Raw genomic sequence first — 18,282 nt, 5'->3', positions numbered from 1 at the left:
GCTGGTGCTGCTTGAAGATAAACTCTATGCTTGTTTTAAGATTTAAATGAGAATTGAGAAAAAGATGTTATAAATGAAGCCGTTCCGATTAGGTTATATTGACATGACAAATGTGTATGCTTTAATTTGAATTTATATGCTGTAGGTATATATTTCTCACTGTTCCTTTATTTTTATACTTATGCAATACATTTATTTCAAAGATTGTGGCAGTAAAGTACTCTGAAACTGATAATGCATAAACACAGTGGTTTCACACCGTAATTAAAACAACCCAGTAACAAAATAAACATATGAACCGACTGTTTGACTTTTACTTTCATGAATGTGATTGTAAAATGTACAATTGTATTCACTGCCTTTGAAAGGACCCTGTTTTATTGCTATCATTTTGTTAGCAATATGAACTAAATATCACTATACATATCACTTAATATTTAAATATAATGTATGAATCATATTCATTATGTTTTGTAGTTGTGTATAGTTTGATGCCAAATACTTTAAATAAGGTTATTCATTAGTTCCTCTCCGCTATACTCACCATGCTGTATGAGGTACTCCACCATGCTCCTCAAAACAGAAGGCATGCCGTTTTTCATTGATCCTGATTTGCTCAGTTCCATCAGGCTCACGCCAAACACCCCCTGACCTTTCTTATCTCCAGCTGTGGCATAGGTTGGCAGATTCTTCAGCACGGGCAGCTGGACCATCTTCTTCATGTCCTCTCTGATCCTGATCTGCACGGTTGTTTTGTTGTGCTTAGAGAAACACAAGAGAGGAGAAAAGTCAACCACAGGCACGGCTGCCCTCGACCACATCGTCGCTATTTCTGAGCTCTTGATCACTTTTTTCTCTCTTGAGAGCCTCTATTGAGACGTGACGGTGTATCTAATATGACACAACAGAGCACTGTGGCTTTGAGAGTGAAGTAAGTGCACCAGTTCCTGCAGGAACAGTCAGGGCTCTGGTTGCTGTGCACCTGTAGCCATGGGAGTCAGCTAAAGCAAGCAAAGACTTATCTTAAGGAAAAAGAGGTGACAGATAAAGCGAGCAGGGATTTCTGACACAGAAAAGACAGCTGACTAAGCTTTTATGAACAGAATGTGGAAGCTGTTTGGGAGATATTCTGTCTGGGGAATCCTGAACTTTTAGGAATTTCACCTGAGCACAGACCTGTCCAACTGATCATGCAAGTAGAACAATAAACAATGATGGGCCGAACAGTCTTTGTTAAGAACTACTGAAGCAAGAAAAAGCCAAACACTTACAAAGTTGCCACTTAAATGCACACAATTACTAATAGATGCACTTTGTTTTGTATACAAATACTTTCTTATAATTACTTCTATATGTAGGGAGTGTTATAGAAATATAATCAACGAGACAGTTATAAATTGCGTCTCAATGCATGTATTTATAATGTTAAAATAAGTTTCCAATAGCATTTTTAGTTGATGTCAAATTTAATGCAATGGGATTTGCCTTCTATTTTATTTTGTTTCTCAAATGTTACACAAGACAAATAGGAAGCTTGTCATGTTGCTTAGAAATCTAAAAGCACAAGTTCTCTGATACTGGATACTCCTTCCAAATGACCAGAGCATTTTTCTTTGACATGCATCAACATCAGTTGTAGATATTTTTTACTATTTTTACTATAGAATTTATAATAATGTAAAAACAAGAACAGGTGCATTAATATAAAGCTCTAACCGGCACTTATATTCTTAAATAGACATTTAATGTAAGATGAGATCTTTTTTATTAAAGTTTTCGTTGCAAAGTTGTTCTAAACATCTGGGGCACAATAGAAAGTACTAAACTTTCACTTTGGTAAAAGTGCAAAATTTTTATTGTATAATTTTTGTCACAAGATTCTTTACTTAATCTACTCAGTTTATGTGAAAATACTTTGATGTTACTTTCAACACAACAATCTATCAATAAAATGATCTTAATTAGTCAAACCCTGATTGATATCTATTAAAATGATCATGAGCCCAGAACCATCTTTTCAACTATAGTCCATGTGTGTTGTGGCGAGTTCGAGTCAGGAGTTTCTTCCATCATTTATTCCTCTCAAAATGTTTTGCTTGCTGTTGAACTGTATGTTGGTGATAAGTATATACACAAAGTGCCAATCAAAACAAATTCAAAACAAAGCATGCGCTCGACCCTGATTGGTGGCTTGCTGCGTGCTTGACCAGTTAAGTTTTTATCCATTAATATCCATAAATAAAAAACTGATTTCACAAAATGTAGCTGAGTAAAAAGTCAGATACTTGACTTTGAAATGTAGTGAAATTTCAGTAAAAGTCTCCTCAAATGGAAATACTTCAGTAAAGTAGAGATACGCAGAAAAAGCTACTTTAGTACAGTAATGAATTACATTTACTTCATTACTGTCCACTACTGATGTCATGTCAGTCCACATTACACATTTACTACACAAAATACAATGGATAAGGAAATATGTCAGCATTCCAGAGATTTGAACAATATTATTATCTATAGTGTCACTATATAAATGACTATTCATCTATTTTAATAAGCAATTTATGCTGCCTAATACATTCTGACAATTATTATATTCATAGCTGTTGAGCGCTAAGGTGTAAAACTTAGTTTTGCTGAGATTTAAAATTCAACTTCTTGTACTCGCTCTCAACTTCCCGCTGTCAATGTACCGTGAATGGTACACCTGTGCATTATGGTGCACTATGCACTCACACACGTGCAAACATTAGTCAGATTTAGATGCAGGTTAAAAGAGTCAGATTCCCTACTGCTAGGTTTTTTTCAAGTTGAAGGAAACCAGAAAACCTGGAGGAAACCCAGACAAAAAAGGGAGAAGCATGCCTAAGAAACGAACACAAAGTGTAACTTGAACTGATTCCCAGTGCTGAATCTTATATCTAAATATTATTCCATTTCATTTGCCTTTGTTTTTGTCTCGGCTCTGACATATGACAAAAATTCACATACAGACTGCTTTATATCTATTTAAATAAAAACACAGCTTTTAAAAAGCCTAGTTTAAATATACATTTGAATATAAATATGACTTGTGGTGATAAAACGTCACATGCAACCTTCAGTGATTGAGCAAACTGTAAAATAGTCTGTTTTTGATATCCAGGAAATAATTCCAGACATCCTTCACGTCCATTTCTAGCAAATATTACCAGACTTTGAGTCGTAATGAAGCCTCATTAGTGCGTATATGATTTCCAATAACATAGGTCTTACTATTTACTTACTATTACTACTGGTTTCCATAGCAACTGGGATTTACATTTGATGATCATAGTTTGCATGTGCCATTTTAAAACAAGTAAGTAGGTTTGTAAAAGCTTTTTTACCTCAGTTACTTATCCACATATCTAGATTTATTTACGTTTCTACTTAACGTTGCATGATTGATGGAAAAATTCATTAATGAATGAAAAATGTATAATTAATTATTGATTATATTGTATTACATGAAATATTACTAAGTATTGCTTAGTAAAAGCAAAAAACGAAGTAAAAACTAATCTTTCTTTCTCTCCTAAGTAACCCCACAACGGGTTTTTTGTCATTCAGGTGCTTGTAAGATCAAAAAAGTTTTGCTTTTTTATTTTTATTAGGTATATGTTGATGGTTTTTAGTTTGTTTACTAATTATAGAAAGCTGATAAATACATAAATACATTTTGACGTTTTATTCTGTTTTTTAAATGGTTATAATAGTCATAGTTTCGGGAAAATCTAGAGGGGTTTTTAATGGCATTTTGAAAGTCCAGCCGAAAGCCTAATTGCAGGTCTGCAGATACCTCACAAGTGCCCTCTGATGAAAAGCTCCTTCACTTCACCTAGACACTACAGCTCCTCAAAGATTGCACAGATAATGAGCTTTCTGTGACACAATGTGAAGGTAATTTTTGTATGACTGCAACCACTTTGGAGTTGAAAACAATCCCACATTTATCCCACACTCAGTCAATTAATTCCAAGGTATTAGGCTTAAACCTACAAATGAAAGATGGGTTCATTAAAAAAAGATCCTCTATATTGTATTGCATAACAAAACAAATCACTAAAATGTATTAGGCAATGCTCCTTTATATGTGCACACTAAGGTGACATTTTTTTCACTGCTGCACTGTTCTCAAAAATGCCTAACTAAGTCACAAACCACTGTTTTGTTGCTTCTAGGAAACTATCCACTCACCAGCTATCGCCTTGACAATGCTCTTCAATTACTTATGGCACATTCTCTATTGTTTCCAATAGAAGTGTCAATTGCTTTCCCATTCCTCCCCCAACTGCTGTGAAAACTCAAACCTCTTTACCAGCTGCTCCTGACAAGCCTGACCTCTCATACTGAGCTGACTCTCACAGATGACCACTGCTACTACCATGTCTTAACCATATTCCCTCCTTTTTTTTTTTTTTTTGCAGTCATGGTTGGCTTTTAGTACATAAAAAAATCACTAGACACCTCTAATGAGTTATTTGAATACTAAGCAAATTGGCATATTTATTTGCAAACTTTGATTAATTTTTAAATCAAAATATGATGTTATACATCACTTTTCCAAGGTTAATGGTTCCAGAATGACATATATACATTGAGCTGTAGATCAAGTCAAATCCATGTACATACCCTGCTAATGATGGGGCTGTTCTCTCCCCCATCTCACACTTTCACTCATGTTTGTTGATGTTGGTGTGATGGGCTGTCTTATATCCCAGAGCTCTCTCATGTCTGTGTTACCTTTTGGCTCTCTCTTTTAGTTATACTGCGATTGCTAGTCTTACCAGAGTCCATACTTGCACAGTACTTCCATATTCTCTCTCTCCCTGTTGCCCCTCACCCCTCCGTTGAGTTAAACATGCTCCATAGGTCCTAGTGATCCTGTCCCTTTCTTCTTTCTGGATCTCCCTGATCCATTCTGGTGTCCTAACTCTGGAGTTCTTTTCAATTGGAGACCACTTTCTGCAGATGAGGATGGTTCCCCATGAACAGTCCAAAGATTCATAAAGTTACTGAGCCGAGAACTCAAGAAACTGAAGATAGATTTGGACTGTAATTAATAATTACAGTTCAATTCAATTCAATTCACTTTTATTTGTATTGTGCTTTTAACGTTAGACATTGTCTCAAAACAGCTAAGATAAGGATGGGCTCCCTTGTGAATCTGGGTCCTCTCAAGATTTCTTCATCATATAATCTTAGGGAGTTTTTTATTAGGGATACATTTATATGGACTGATTTTTTAATTGTAAACGTTATATATAATCAATTTAATCCTGTAAAGATTCTTTGGGACGATGTCCATTTTTAAAAGTGCTAATCAAATTAAATTAAAATTGAAATGAATTAAGCCTAGACTAGACCAGGAGAGAAGCCTTGAAGTGATTTATAAATATAGCAGCTATAACTGTTTGGATTAATATCTGTAAATGTCCTTTAAATATTAAAAAATACACTACATTGACAAAAGTATTGGGACTTTTCCAGCCATATTTACATCATCCCCAAACTGTTACTACAAAGTTGGAGGCACACAATTGTACAGAATGTCTTTGGATGCTGTAGCATGAAATTTTCCCTTCACTTCACTTGGAGACCCAAACCTGTTCCAGCAAAGCCAGCTCCATGATGATATGGTTTACATGAGGTGGAGTGGATGATCTTCTGCTATAGAGCTCTAAACTCAACCCTACTGAACACCTTTGGGATGAATTGAAATACTGACTGCACCACAGGCCTTCTCACCTCACCTACATCAGTAGTTGATTTACTAACAGCCTTGTTGCTGAATGAGTGCAAATCTTCACAAGCACAAAAACCTGGTAAAACATCTTCCCAGAAGGGTGGGGACAGCAAGTAGGGACTAAATATAGACTAAATTCATGTCCGTAAACTTTCCAAATAGTGTATAATGATGAAAATATATAATATATAATGTTAAAACATATCATAATTTATTACAATTCAAACACTGTTTCACTGTATCAGTTAGTCTATTAAGTTAGTGTTAATACACAATAATGGGTCTAGTGAAGAGAATAATTATAATATTTGTGACAGCATTTGCATACACAGTTTCCCAAGGTGCTATGCTTTTTTAACATTTTATGTCAATGTTGCACTGAGTGAAAATCTGTAGTAAATTTCTAAGAATGTGAGCAAGCAATTCCTTCCAACTGACCACAGAATTCACACAACAGCTTTTGTAAGGATAACCGTGTAAATGTAAACAGTAAAAGTAAAAAGTTATTTAATACATTTTAAATGTTTTTCCCATGGAGTTTAGGATTTGTTGTTTCTCAGTGCCAGGACCCGAAATTTTTGTCTTATTAACTTCAAAAAACAAATTGACAAAGTGCGAGCAGGCACCACTTCTCAACGTGAAAATTATATATATATATATATATATATATATATATATATATATATATATATATATATATATATATATATATATATATATAAATTAAAAACATCAATTATTTTATTTGAAAATAATCAATGATGTGTAGGTGATGCAGCCTGACAGCTAGAACACAGCTATTACAGTTGTGTTAATAGTTATACAATACAGTTTATACGCTCCATGGTTATTTTTATGGACCTCATTTTGACAAGCATTTGAGCATTAACCTATTGCAGTGCATTATGGGATTTCATGAGCTATAGAAAATGTCAAAAGCAGTGATTTTGGACAATCTGTAACCTCATGGGCGATTCTGCATAGACAGTCACACTTTCATTTTCAAGTTTTATTTAGTAAATAGTGACCAAATGGTAGTAAACTTAAAGCCCCGGATTGCTGAAGAAACCACAGAAGAAGTCACACCCTACAGTTGGGTTTTAACTGCTTGACTCCGAAAAGCTTTTATTCCCAATCTTCATTTTTTTTCTGACTACGCTCTGAATACAAGGGTTTGTTTTATTTGGGATTCTTTGCAGATGGTGACAATACTCATAGTTTTCCAGTATGCAAAAGTGGAAGCAAGTCTCAACACGCTTATCCTTCCTCCTTATGTTCTCAATTTCACTCTTTCGTCTTTTCATCTGGAGCAACTGTTGCAGCGTGTATTGGATCTCAGAGGACCATCAGCAACAGCTGCTTAGAGAGAACATGATAGTGCCTCCATAACGGGCTTTAGCTACCTACAAGGAGACCGCTTTACTACCAAACTTCCTTACTTCCTTACAATGGCTGGATGTTTGGATTGTATGCTCTTATCTTTTCCTACATCTACAGACCATCATTTACAACTAGCAGGGGAGGACGAAAAATGTGCAGAATATTTTTTCTTTGGAAAAAATATTTTTTGTTCATAAATGATATAGTCCAAAATGCTGGCATGTCCTAGTGGATTCATGAGCAGAAGTTATGGGGAAAAACTGATCAGTAAACTGTCTTTGCCCAAAGTCATGTCTAGGATGACAGCCAAGAAAAGCTCGCATACACAAATACTTAAATACACTCACACAAACTCCCACACAGACAGACACATGCACAGTCACAGACACGCAGATGCACACGAGTAGCCGGAGTAGCCCTATTACACTTTACTAACTTTTTCCCCTCAAGAAAACCATCGCATCTTGCTCTATAAAAGCCTAAAAGCCTCTCTTGGCCTTAAAAGTATGCCTTACATTTTAAAGCTTTGTCTCTCTGCCTTAAAAGGAGCCTCAGCCTGACATTTTTTTATACTTACACAGATGGTGAGTGCTCCTGCCCCCATTCTCTCCCTTCTTCTCTGTGGTGCCTTTAAAGAAAGAGGGATGAATTCCCTAAATCCACCCCCTCCTCCTGCTCACGCAGGTCCTAGAAACATTCCTGAACAAAGCCCAAAGCCAAGATCTCTGAATTCAGACCATCCGTCGTCCATTTGTAGTCTCGTCCGGAAGTCCAACAAAGTCTGGATTGAGTCAGAGGCAGAGGGGAGTCCCTCAATCAGCCTCCTTTTCTTAAAACCTCTACATGGATTAGAGCCTCCTCTTGAACTGAAATCTGAGCTCTGCACTACTATTGGCTGGCTAGATAAGTCATGTGACCAGCAGGCCGAATCTTTTTTAGTGTGCCTTTGCCTGGGGGGTTAAGTGCTGAAGACGCAACACATGCCCTTATTTGTTTCCTTCATTCACCTTCTCATTTATTTGTAAAGCAGGGGTTCACTAACTTTTTCACTTTCACGGTGAAATATTATATACTACAGCGCAGAGTTATATTATGAATAACATCTATCTACTATTATATTGTAGGCATTAAGTAATATTTAGTATTATGTTTACTTATACGTAGTTTACTTACAACAATTTACATTTATGGCATTTGTTAGACGCTCTTATCCAGAGCGACTTACAACTGAGCAGGGGAGGGTTAAGGGCCTTGCTCAAGGGCCCAGCAGTGGCAGCTTGGTGGCGGTGGTGTGATTTGAACCTTTGACCTTCCAATCCAAAGTCCAATTTTCCAATTTCCATTTTCAAAATCACCTTTACAGTAGCTTCAAGTTGACATTTGTGCTTATTTAAAAACATATCTGTTTTAAAATGGACTTTACCACAGTGCTGTTGAATTTTTACATCTGATAGGCCAGATGGTTTTGCATAGTTTTCCATTGCAGCAGCTCTAAAAGTAGTTCCAACTGCCAACTAAATCACAGTTTGATATTCATACGCTATTGTTTCTATAGTAAGAGTTTCCACAGGACCCATACACCTAAATGGATTTGAAATCCTATCACTGTTTTCTTTGTAGACATGGGTATTTAACCTTTGTGGAAGGAGTCTCTAGTGTCAGCACTTTTATTACAGCGGTGTTTGAAGTTTCTCTGTAACATAACAAACAAGCTGAATCTTTAGCGTTATTAATTTCAATAGAATAGGGATCGAACCTGGGCCGCAGTGTTGAGAGCGCTGCATCCTAACCACTAGACCACCAGGGGACCTTCTGAAAGGTGCTATACAAATGAATTAAATTGAATGGGAACTTGATATACTGATGATGCATCTATTTGGATCATATACATTATAACGTTGATGCTTTTGGTTATTACGTGATGCTTTTGTGGGTGAGTGTGAGGAAAAAGGAAGTGTATAACTTTTACATTAGCAACTTTTCTAATCTTCTTTCTATTTAAGTCTCCTAATGTGTTAATTGATGAAATAAACCAATATACTGAGATTCTAATAAAATCTTTATTTTTTTTCCAAGCTGGTTCTTGGTTCCACCCCTACAGTGTCCAGTAAGGGCTTGTATTCAAGAACAATGCAAAACAAATTGCATAATACAGGTAAGAAATCAAAACTATGTGTTTTCACTCAGATTTAAGCAGCTGGAGTGTTTTCATAGACGTATCGCTTGATGTTGTCTTCGATCCATGGATTGAAGGCTGAGACTCGAGTGAACACTGATGGCTTTTTGTCCTTGATGCAGCCACGAGCACCGAAGCTTACAACACCATGCACTTCCCATAGAGAGCCAGTGGCAGCTAATTTGCACACGAATGGCCCCCCGGAGTCACCCTGAACAAGGCGGAAATAAAAAAATGAAAGGGCAATGCAAAAAAACTCTGCATTTAGGTTACAAATTGTGACCCAAACCTAACATACTAGTGTGACTTATTACATAGTATGTACTTGTCCAACAGCATAGATCTGAAATATGGTGCAATGGTCTGAAAAAAAAGGACTTTGTGGAATCTCATTAAAATAAAAGCCCATCATTTGGATCCACTTGTTCAATTAGACGAGGCCACATGGTTATTCTGAGTCAAAAACAAGCATCGTTCAGAGTTTTATATAATGCAGTACAATTTTGCAGTGACAGTGAGAGCTTATGTAACTGCACAGGGCTTCTTGAGACTCAGCCTGACTGTCAAGCGTTTGTATTTTACAGCCTCGTGTACTGAATTACATCAGTGCCTTTGCTACGAAGCCTACACCATTTCTACAGTGATAGTGCAAGATTTCTTGGATTTCTTGGATAGAGTGAAAGAGGGCTGAAATAGAACAGCTCTAAAAAACTGCTCTTTTTTCTTTTCATTTAAAATTATTTTTTTATGCAGAAATTTCCAAACATTTGGAAATATTTGCTTATGTAATATATTGTAATATGGTAGCCACAGCGTTTTAAACTATTAATTCACAATGCATTTTTAGTAGTAAAGCATTTAAAATTAGTTTAGGTTTTAATCAGTAACATGCCGTGCATCATATTAACTCATATCTTCCTCATGGTTACTCATATACATACCTGGCAGGCAGATTTGAGCTCATCAGGTGACTCGTAGCCTGCGCAGACCATTGAAGGCCGTACACTGTCCCACCAGTAGCTGATTTTACTGCACGTCTCATAGGAGACAATAGGAAGAGGAGCCTGGTTCAGCTTTTTAGCCACTACAGGAATTATACTGCCTGGAAGACAAACACACCAAATTAAAACTACTAACACAAATGTCAGTTTTGGGACTTTTTTGCACAATAATAAATATAATAAACACACAATAATTTACTTTAAAGCAGTACTGATAGTTTCTGAGAAGTTTCCTGACCTTTCTCATCTCCCCAGCCAGTGACATAGCAGAAATGTCCAGTAGGCAGCAGGGACTCAGGTTTAGGCAGACACACAGGGCTGATTTCTCGAGTCATGGACACTGGCTTGGCCAGTCGCACCAGGGCGATGTCATTGGAGAGGTCATCGATCTGGGGATAGACGAAATCCTTGTGCGAGATGATAGCGACAACAGGAATGCACATCTCTGTGGGGCCGTCTATACTGGAGTTCATGTGATGTTTCCCAAAACACATCTGCCAGGATGTAGGAGCTGAGAGTCTGAGGAGGACAGAGAAAAGGATTTCAGAGGAATGGATAGTTAATGAAAAAGGGACCCTTCGATGGATGGATGGATGGATGGATGGATGGATGATGGATGGATGGACAAAGATGGGCAGATATGTTGAAGAATGGATGGATAGGCAGACTGAGATGGTAAAGACTGAATGGATGGATGAATGGAAAGATAGATGGAAGGCTGAATGGATAGATTATTTGATGGATGGGTGATTGATCAGTAGAATGATAGATAGATGCATGTATGGACAAAGATGGACAGATATTTTGGTTGAAGAAAAAACGGATAGGTGGACTAACATGGTGATGGATGGATGGATGGATGGATGGATGGATGGATGGATGGATGGATGGATGGACAAAGATGGGCAGATATGTTGGTTGAAGAATGGATGGATAGGCAGACTGAGATGGTAAAGACTGAATGGATGAATGAATGGAAAGATAGATGGAAGGCTGAATGGATAGATTATTTGATGGATGGGTGATTGATCAGTTGAATGATAGATAGATGCATGTATTGACAAAGATGGACAGATATTTTGGTCGAAGAAAAAATGGATAGGCGGACTAACATGGATGGATGGATGGATGGATGGGTCATGATTATATGCGTTATGAATGGATGGATGGGGTTTTTAGTGGATGGGTTGGTGGATAAATGATGGATAGATAAATAAACATAAATATAACACTAGATGTCAAACAAAGCTTTATTTGTGGAGATAGAAGACTTCCAGTCATGTTAACCTTGCGGTACATAAGTGTGTGTGTGTGTGTGTGTGTGTGTGTTGGTGTGTGTGTGTGTGTGTGTTTACTTTGTGAAACAGTGAGCAGCAGTCAGAACCCATTCCTCATGGATCAATGAGCCACCACATACATGTTGGAAAGGCAAAAAAGAAAGCTGTTTGGCCTGATGGAGACACACAAACACATGCATTATTGTAAGTGAGAGCTAAACAACAAGTAACAAGACTCTCATTCTCATCTTCTGTTCTCACCTGCATAGACACTTGCCATGGCCAGGAATGAGGTTTAGCTTCAATTCCATTTACAACCCTCATCACAGGGGTAACTGGAGCCACTGCAGGAGTCCCACATACAGCAGGCCAAACTGCAAGGAGAGAAAATACTGTAAGCTTAGAACATATAAGAACATAAACAAAATAAAAATTCAATGTAAGTGGAGAAATTATTTTGTATATACAGAAATTCTTGCAATATTTTTGACACCTGGAATTGAGACAACTTTAAGCTCATAGAAAAGACTGGAGATTGGTAAGCTAAAGCATGATCTTCAACCAAACCTAAGCATTCCTGAAAATTATGACTATTTGTTGTCTTTTAAATTTTTAGTTTAATTCCTAAATAAACTGTTGCTATTTTTTTTTTACCACAAAAACTACAAATATATAAAAAATACTAATGTACTTCTTATTCATTTACAGTTACATTTCACTCTGTACATCATCCACAATAGAGCTCGACTGGATTTTACCGATAATGATAGCTAAGTTGGATCATACTTGCCGATAAACGATTAAACAACCAATTAAACTGTTTTTTAAATGAATACTGGATAAAAACAAACAAACATAACACTCCATTTAAAATAGTTCTGAACTTTATTACAAAAAAAAAAAAACAGTGCTGAATCATGAATACATGCTAAACAAATAAATATGTATAAATATATAATTATATTAATAAATAATGAGCAAAATAAAGAACATGAACTTAAACTAAAACAAAAAGTAACACTCCAAATAAATAAAAACAGTTACATTCAAAATGAATAAAAAAAACAGGCCTCAGTGGTTTGCCCCTAGAGGCCACTCTCATACTGTATAACACAACCTGGAAAAACTATCGGTAAGGATTTTTGCCAATGGATCCAGCAAAAAAACGATAAATCGGCAACCTTTAATCCACAACACAAGCTAATCCTGTTTTCAGTTACATTATAGTATCTACAAGCTAAGTTATATACTGTATATAACTTTATAAACTATAGTCAAAGTGATCTTTATCTCTCTCTTAAACTTAGTAAGACAAACAAGCATTTTGTGTTACTAAGATTTTTTTTGCTACTAAGCAAAGTCATTTATACTGTAGACTTTCGCATGCTGAATGATTTTCAGCCTCAACTCTGACTATTGCAAAGTGCTGACACACTAAGAACTCTTCCATAATCTATAAATAAACGTCTTCTCACAGAAAATGTATCTCATTACAAAACTCTTCACCCTATCTAACAATTAACTAGTTTATTTTTTCTTTACTTAACAGAGCTGTTACCAATAGCATGATTTTTTACAAATAAATTATTATAACCCTTATAAATCTTATTATAATTATTATAAGATTTGAACTACAGCTGGATCTACTGTCAGGCCTTCTGTTACAGAAAATGATTCAACAGTCTCTGTGGTAAAAAACTATGTAAAAGTGACTTGCCAATCTTCACGTCATCCCACGGGTTGGGCGGTAGAGGAGGCAGTGTGGGAAACACACTTGGATCAGTGGTCCAGTAACCATGGAAACCTTTCTCTTGGCGTGCCTCATTGGTGCGGAAACGCACAGTGACTTTGTCTCCAGCGACGGTCAGCTTGGGCGGTGAATATCCACAGAACTGACCTGGATAAGTGGAGTAAAAAAGTTTGGATCAGGTTTTAACCAGTAGATGGTGCTGTAACATTGATAAAGTTTAAGCTCTAAGTAATTTTCTAGCTAGTGTGCTGGATTTAGCTATGATCTAATCATAAAGATGGACAGAATAAATGAAATATGCTTTATGAATTCTTTGTTTCAAGTTAATATATTCATGACCATGCTACTTCTCTAACCTTGTGACTTCCCAGCTGCATCAAAAACCTCCACAAAGTCCACACACTTGCCCAGGATGTTAACGGCTTGCAGCTCAAAGTGTGTGAAGATGATGTGGAGACTCTTAGCTGATGGACTCGAGATGCTCCACGTGCAGACAGTTTGGTTCGGGTAGTTATTGGGCCAGTTTGGTGAGACAAGCTCCCCTTGCTGGCTGGTAAACTCTCCACCACAGCCAACTATATCCACACAGAGACAACAATGGAGAATTAATATTGTATAATGAATAATATATTGCATTAATGTTTCCATTAGAGAGAGTCTGAGAGAGTTTGAGAGAGAGAGTTACTGTTGTTATCTGTCGGGTTTATGGCTTTCCACGTGGCGCTGAAGCCTGTGTCCACCACTCGGTTATTGGAGGAGAAACGGATAGTCAGCATGTCACTAGCAGAAACCATATCTGATGGAGGATATGTACTGCAGTATGTTCCTGATGGAAAAATAAAACAAGTACACACTGATCTCACATTTCCCTTTTTTTAACTGTATATAATTATTTATTTTTAACTATTTCTGTTTCCTTTTAGAGCCTTGATATTATATTATATTGCAGTCTAGCAATATAGTAATGTATCTTTAAAAGTCAGACTATAATGACAGAGTCACTTATAGGTGTGGCCATAATCTGAATATATACAGTAGCTGTCAAAAGTTTTAAGACACCTAACCTTTTATTCTTTTTGAGACACGTGCATGTTCCTTTTGTTTATTTGCATCAAACTAGGTAAAAGGAATTTGGTCAGTGAATCCAAATCTGGCATTATTTGGCTTTAACAGAAGAACTTATGTAAGATGAAAAACAGAAGAGAAGATGCAATCAGATGCAAACATGGAGGTGGAAGTTTGTGGTTGTTTTGTAGCAAGGACACGTATTCCGTTTGAAAGGAATACTGAACCAGCGTGGCTCCCATTTCATACATCAATACCATGCAATTCTGTCTGGACTGTGGTTCATTGGAACCAAATTCACCACACAACAAGACAATGACCTGAAGCATATACCTAAGCCATGCAAACATTATATAGAGTGCAGAAATGTCAGCTGGAGTGTTATTTATCATTTATCAGTCTGTCCAGTCACTGCACCTAAATCCTATTAAACTGCTCTGGGATGAACTGGATCACAAGGCCAGAAAAAAAACTCTAACTAGCAATGCACACCTTTGGCAAGTTTTACAAGAGGCATGGCAAACTGTTGAATATGTTTATAGAAAGAAATTACCTGGATTCCTGGACTTTGTTGCAGATAAACAAAAGCAACATGAATATGTCTCTCAAAAACAATAAATGACTAAATGTTTCCACACTTTTGACAGGTTAGGTATAATATGCAGAAAATAGTGAAAGTAGAAAAGACATAATTGTCATTAAAAAAGCAAATTGATTTTCAAAAATAGTAATTTGCTTTTTTTAATAACAATTATGTCTTTTCTATTTTCACTATTTTCTGCATATTATACCTAAACTGTCAAAAGTGTAGAAACATTTAGTCATCCAGGCATCCAGGTAATTTGTTTCTATAAACATTCAGCATTCAACACTTTGCCATGCCTTTTGTAAAACTTGCCAAAGGTGTGCATTGCTAGTTTAAGTTTTCTTTCTGGTATTGTGATTAAGTTAACTTAGTTTAGTTTTTTGATTTAGTATTAGTTTTCATGACTTTTTGATACCAATTTTTTTTCATTTTTTGAATTAACATATTTTATTCATATATGTATTTTGTATTACATTACTTGCTTACAGTATACTTGTATCTGTCTTAATTAATGTATATTTATAGCAGTATATTTATAGCAGTTTATTTTTTTTTATTTATCTCTGATATCTACATATCCTTAAATATTTCCTAATTATATTGCATATATACTTTATGTCTTTAATTTCCCAGAAATCTGTTTGGTGCATTAATAAGAGATTAATATTCTGAATTCTCTGACACCCTGCGTACCCATAGAGCTGAGCTGGTCTGAGATGGAGACGCTGTCGCTGAGGCACAACTGGCTTTCCTCCAGTGAGAACGATTCAAAATGAAGGTGCACACGTTTGCCTGCGGGGACACGGATGTTCCAGTGGCACTTGACATCGTTTTTATAACTCTGAGGGTGATTCATTGAGGCCAGCACGCCTGCAGTGCCAGTCTGGTCCTTCAGCCCTCCACAACCAGAAACTGAAAAAACATTAAAAAGCAGGGAAGAGAATATAGGGGGATTAGAAATATTAGTATTAACTGTCAACTTGTGATTGACTTCTGATTGATTAGATGGTGCTGATTAGTTTGCTATAACAGCATCCCTGAAAATAGTTCTACAATAAATCACATGTTCATATGAGTGCATTTGTACCTAGTTGAAATGACGATTCTGGGAAATAATGGGCACTAGAACCTGTACCTCGTTTATATGAACACATGATAGACTCAATTAAAGTGATAACAATTGTTTCTAGACCCCTAAGAATCATAGACATAGAGCCTAATGTAGCAAAGGGTTTCTAATTAAGCTAGCTTAATTATGTTTATGGATAAGAATATATAATGAATGTGTTTATTATTCAAGAATAATTTAACTAACATAATTACAAGATTAGAGTGGGTTTTAAATGATTTGTTCAGCATGCAAATAGCGTACCAGTGAGGTGGTAGATATCCTTGCGTATCATGTTTTCAATCCAGGCAGTGTAAGCAGAAGAACGAGTGAACACACTGGGTTTTTTGTTCATGATGCAGCCGATAGGCCCGAAGCTGGTGATCCCGTGGATTTCCCAGGGGGCTGAGGGGTTGTCCTGACACACGAGGGGACCCCCAGAGTCTCCCTGTGAAAGACATGTAATCACCTTATAGAGTACACATAACAATCACCTCCAGGGTGTGTCTGGTCTCTGGTGTACAGTGTGTAGTATCACGAGTCCCCAGTGTGCACGGTAAGTGTTAATTCAACAAGGATGAACATACAAGGGATCATCAAATCAACACCGAGGTTCTCTCTGACCATCTTGTGAATTTGTTAATGAGTCAGATTCTATCATAATATAAAGCAGATTATGAATGGTTAAAAAAACCCATTGTATTGTATAGACTTTGTATATATATATATATATATATATATATATATATATATATATCACACGGACACAGCATGTTCACTTGCATGATCAGTTCATGTCATATCTGGAAATATTAAAAATTATCAACTTATTAAAGCATTAAAATCCAGATGGATGTGGCTTTCATTTCCACTTTTCACATTTGAAAAGCTTTAGAAACCAGAATTTCTTTATTTTTTTATTGCTTTAATTATTCTACCATTTAGCAATTATTTTTATTTTTATGTAACATATATTTATTTCTATTTGCATGTGTATAAAAAATATATATATATATATATATATATATATATATATATATATATATATATATATATATATATATATATTTATTTACATTATTTTCACTTTATCTTTTATTTTATCATATGAATTATCATTACATTTGTACTAATTAAATTTGTCACTATATTGTGAGATTTATGTTTTCTTTTCTAAAACATACTGCATTACAGAGAACTATTTTAAAATGTAAGACGAACACTGCAATTACTGCAGTTTCCAGTGAAAATACGCACCTGGCACACAGACTTGAGCTCATCAGGGAGAGTGAATCCACAGCAGATCATTGATGGCTTGACCTGGAACCACCAGTAGTCCATGCGCTTGCAGGTATCATAGGGAACCACAGGAAGAGCGACCTGGTTCAAAGTCTCTGCTGCTTTTGGATTCGTAGAGTTGCCTAAGGGGAAAACAAATGTGTTTTAGACAGGATCATCTGTTCAACTTGAGTGTATGGTGTGTCTAAAGGGCCTAACATTTCTCAAATCAGTAAACATTAATATTAAATATTTTAAATCTCTTATAAATAGCAGCCAGTTGGAATGCTAAAACAACCACCTAGCAATCACTTAACAACCACCTGAAATACCATAGCAACCACCTGCCATTACTTTAGCAAATGGCTGGATTTACCATAACAACCACCTAGTAACACTCTAGCAGTAGGGTATTGGTATTCCAAGTGGTACCAATGCTGATGCTAAGTGGTTGATATGGTATTACAAGTGGTATCTATGGTGTTGCTAAGTGATCGGTAGAACACGTTCTCACTCTCAACTCGTCGATAAATTACGCCAAAAGGAGTACCCAGGGCGTCAAAAAGTGACACCACTTGATCCTGAAGAATGCGTCCATATGTGACGAGTTAGGAGTGAGAATGTGTAGGATTGGTTGGTATTCGACATGGAACCTATACGTTTTTGCTAAGTGGTAGCTATGGTCTTGCAACTGGTTGCTGGGTCAATGCTAGCTTGTTGGCAGGTGGTTGTTATTGTAGTAAGTAAAATTATACAATTTCTAACATGTGTTTGGGTGCCACAAAACCTATTTATTTAGTTATTAAGTATCTTGAAGAAGTATCACAATGGTTAGTTAGACTTCGCTATAATTTGTATTCGTCATGATTCTAAATGAAATAGCCCATGGCTCTAAAG

At 36.2% G+C, this 18,282-nt stretch overlaps 2 protein-coding genes across 4 annotated transcripts in view; both read right to left on the bottom strand.

The window, feature by feature from the left end:
- Positions 1-7,965, bottom strand: part of fam13a (family with sequence similarity 13 member A) — an 86,235-nt gene extending 78,270 nt beyond the window's left edge. For 2 of the 3 annotated variants that reach the window (XM_046870423.1, XM_046870433.1), the window contains exons 1-2: positions 7,722-7,965; positions 545-761 (exon numbers count right to left, since the gene is read on the bottom strand). In XM_046870423.1, the coding sequence (XP_046726379.1) occupies positions 545-761; positions 7,722-7,748 (244 nt within the window). In that variant the 5' untranslated portion in view covers positions 7,749-7,965. The remainder of the gene's footprint in view (positions 1-544; positions 762-7,721) is intronic. The other variant, XM_046870442.1, reaches the window with a different exon arrangement.
- Positions 7,966-9,185: 1,220 nt separating this feature from the next.
- Positions 9,186-18,282, bottom strand: part of zgc:154142 (uncharacterized protein LOC555481 homolog) — a 49,048-nt gene continuing 39,951 nt past the window's right edge. The window contains exons 15-25 of the mRNA XM_046863379.1: positions 17,365-17,528; positions 16,372-16,555; positions 15,693-15,911; positions 14,034-14,174; positions 13,705-13,923; positions 13,316-13,495; positions 11,860-11,972; positions 11,677-11,771; positions 10,560-10,840; positions 10,262-10,422; positions 9,186-9,531 (exon numbers count right to left, since the gene is read on the bottom strand). Of these exons, the coding sequence (XP_046719335.1) occupies positions 9,334-9,531; positions 10,262-10,422; positions 10,560-10,840; positions 11,677-11,771; positions 11,860-11,972; positions 13,316-13,495; positions 13,705-13,923; positions 14,034-14,174; positions 15,693-15,911; positions 16,372-16,555; positions 17,365-17,528 (1,955 nt within the window). The 3' untranslated portion in view covers positions 9,186-9,333. The remainder of the gene's footprint in view (positions 9,532-10,261; positions 10,423-10,559; positions 10,841-11,676; positions 11,772-11,859; positions 11,973-13,315; positions 13,496-13,704; positions 13,924-14,033; positions 14,175-15,692; positions 15,912-16,371; positions 16,556-17,364; positions 17,529-18,282) is intronic.

The sequence above is a fragment of the Silurus meridionalis genome, chromosome 2 (genome assembly GCF_014805685.1).
Source record: "Silurus meridionalis isolate SWU-2019-XX chromosome 2, ASM1480568v1, whole genome shotgun sequence".
Classification (NCBI taxonomy): Eukaryota; Metazoa; Chordata; class Actinopteri; order Siluriformes; family Siluridae; genus Silurus; species Silurus meridionalis.
Note: the sequence above shows the minus strand (reverse complement) of the source record. Positions and strands in the feature narration are given on the sequence as shown.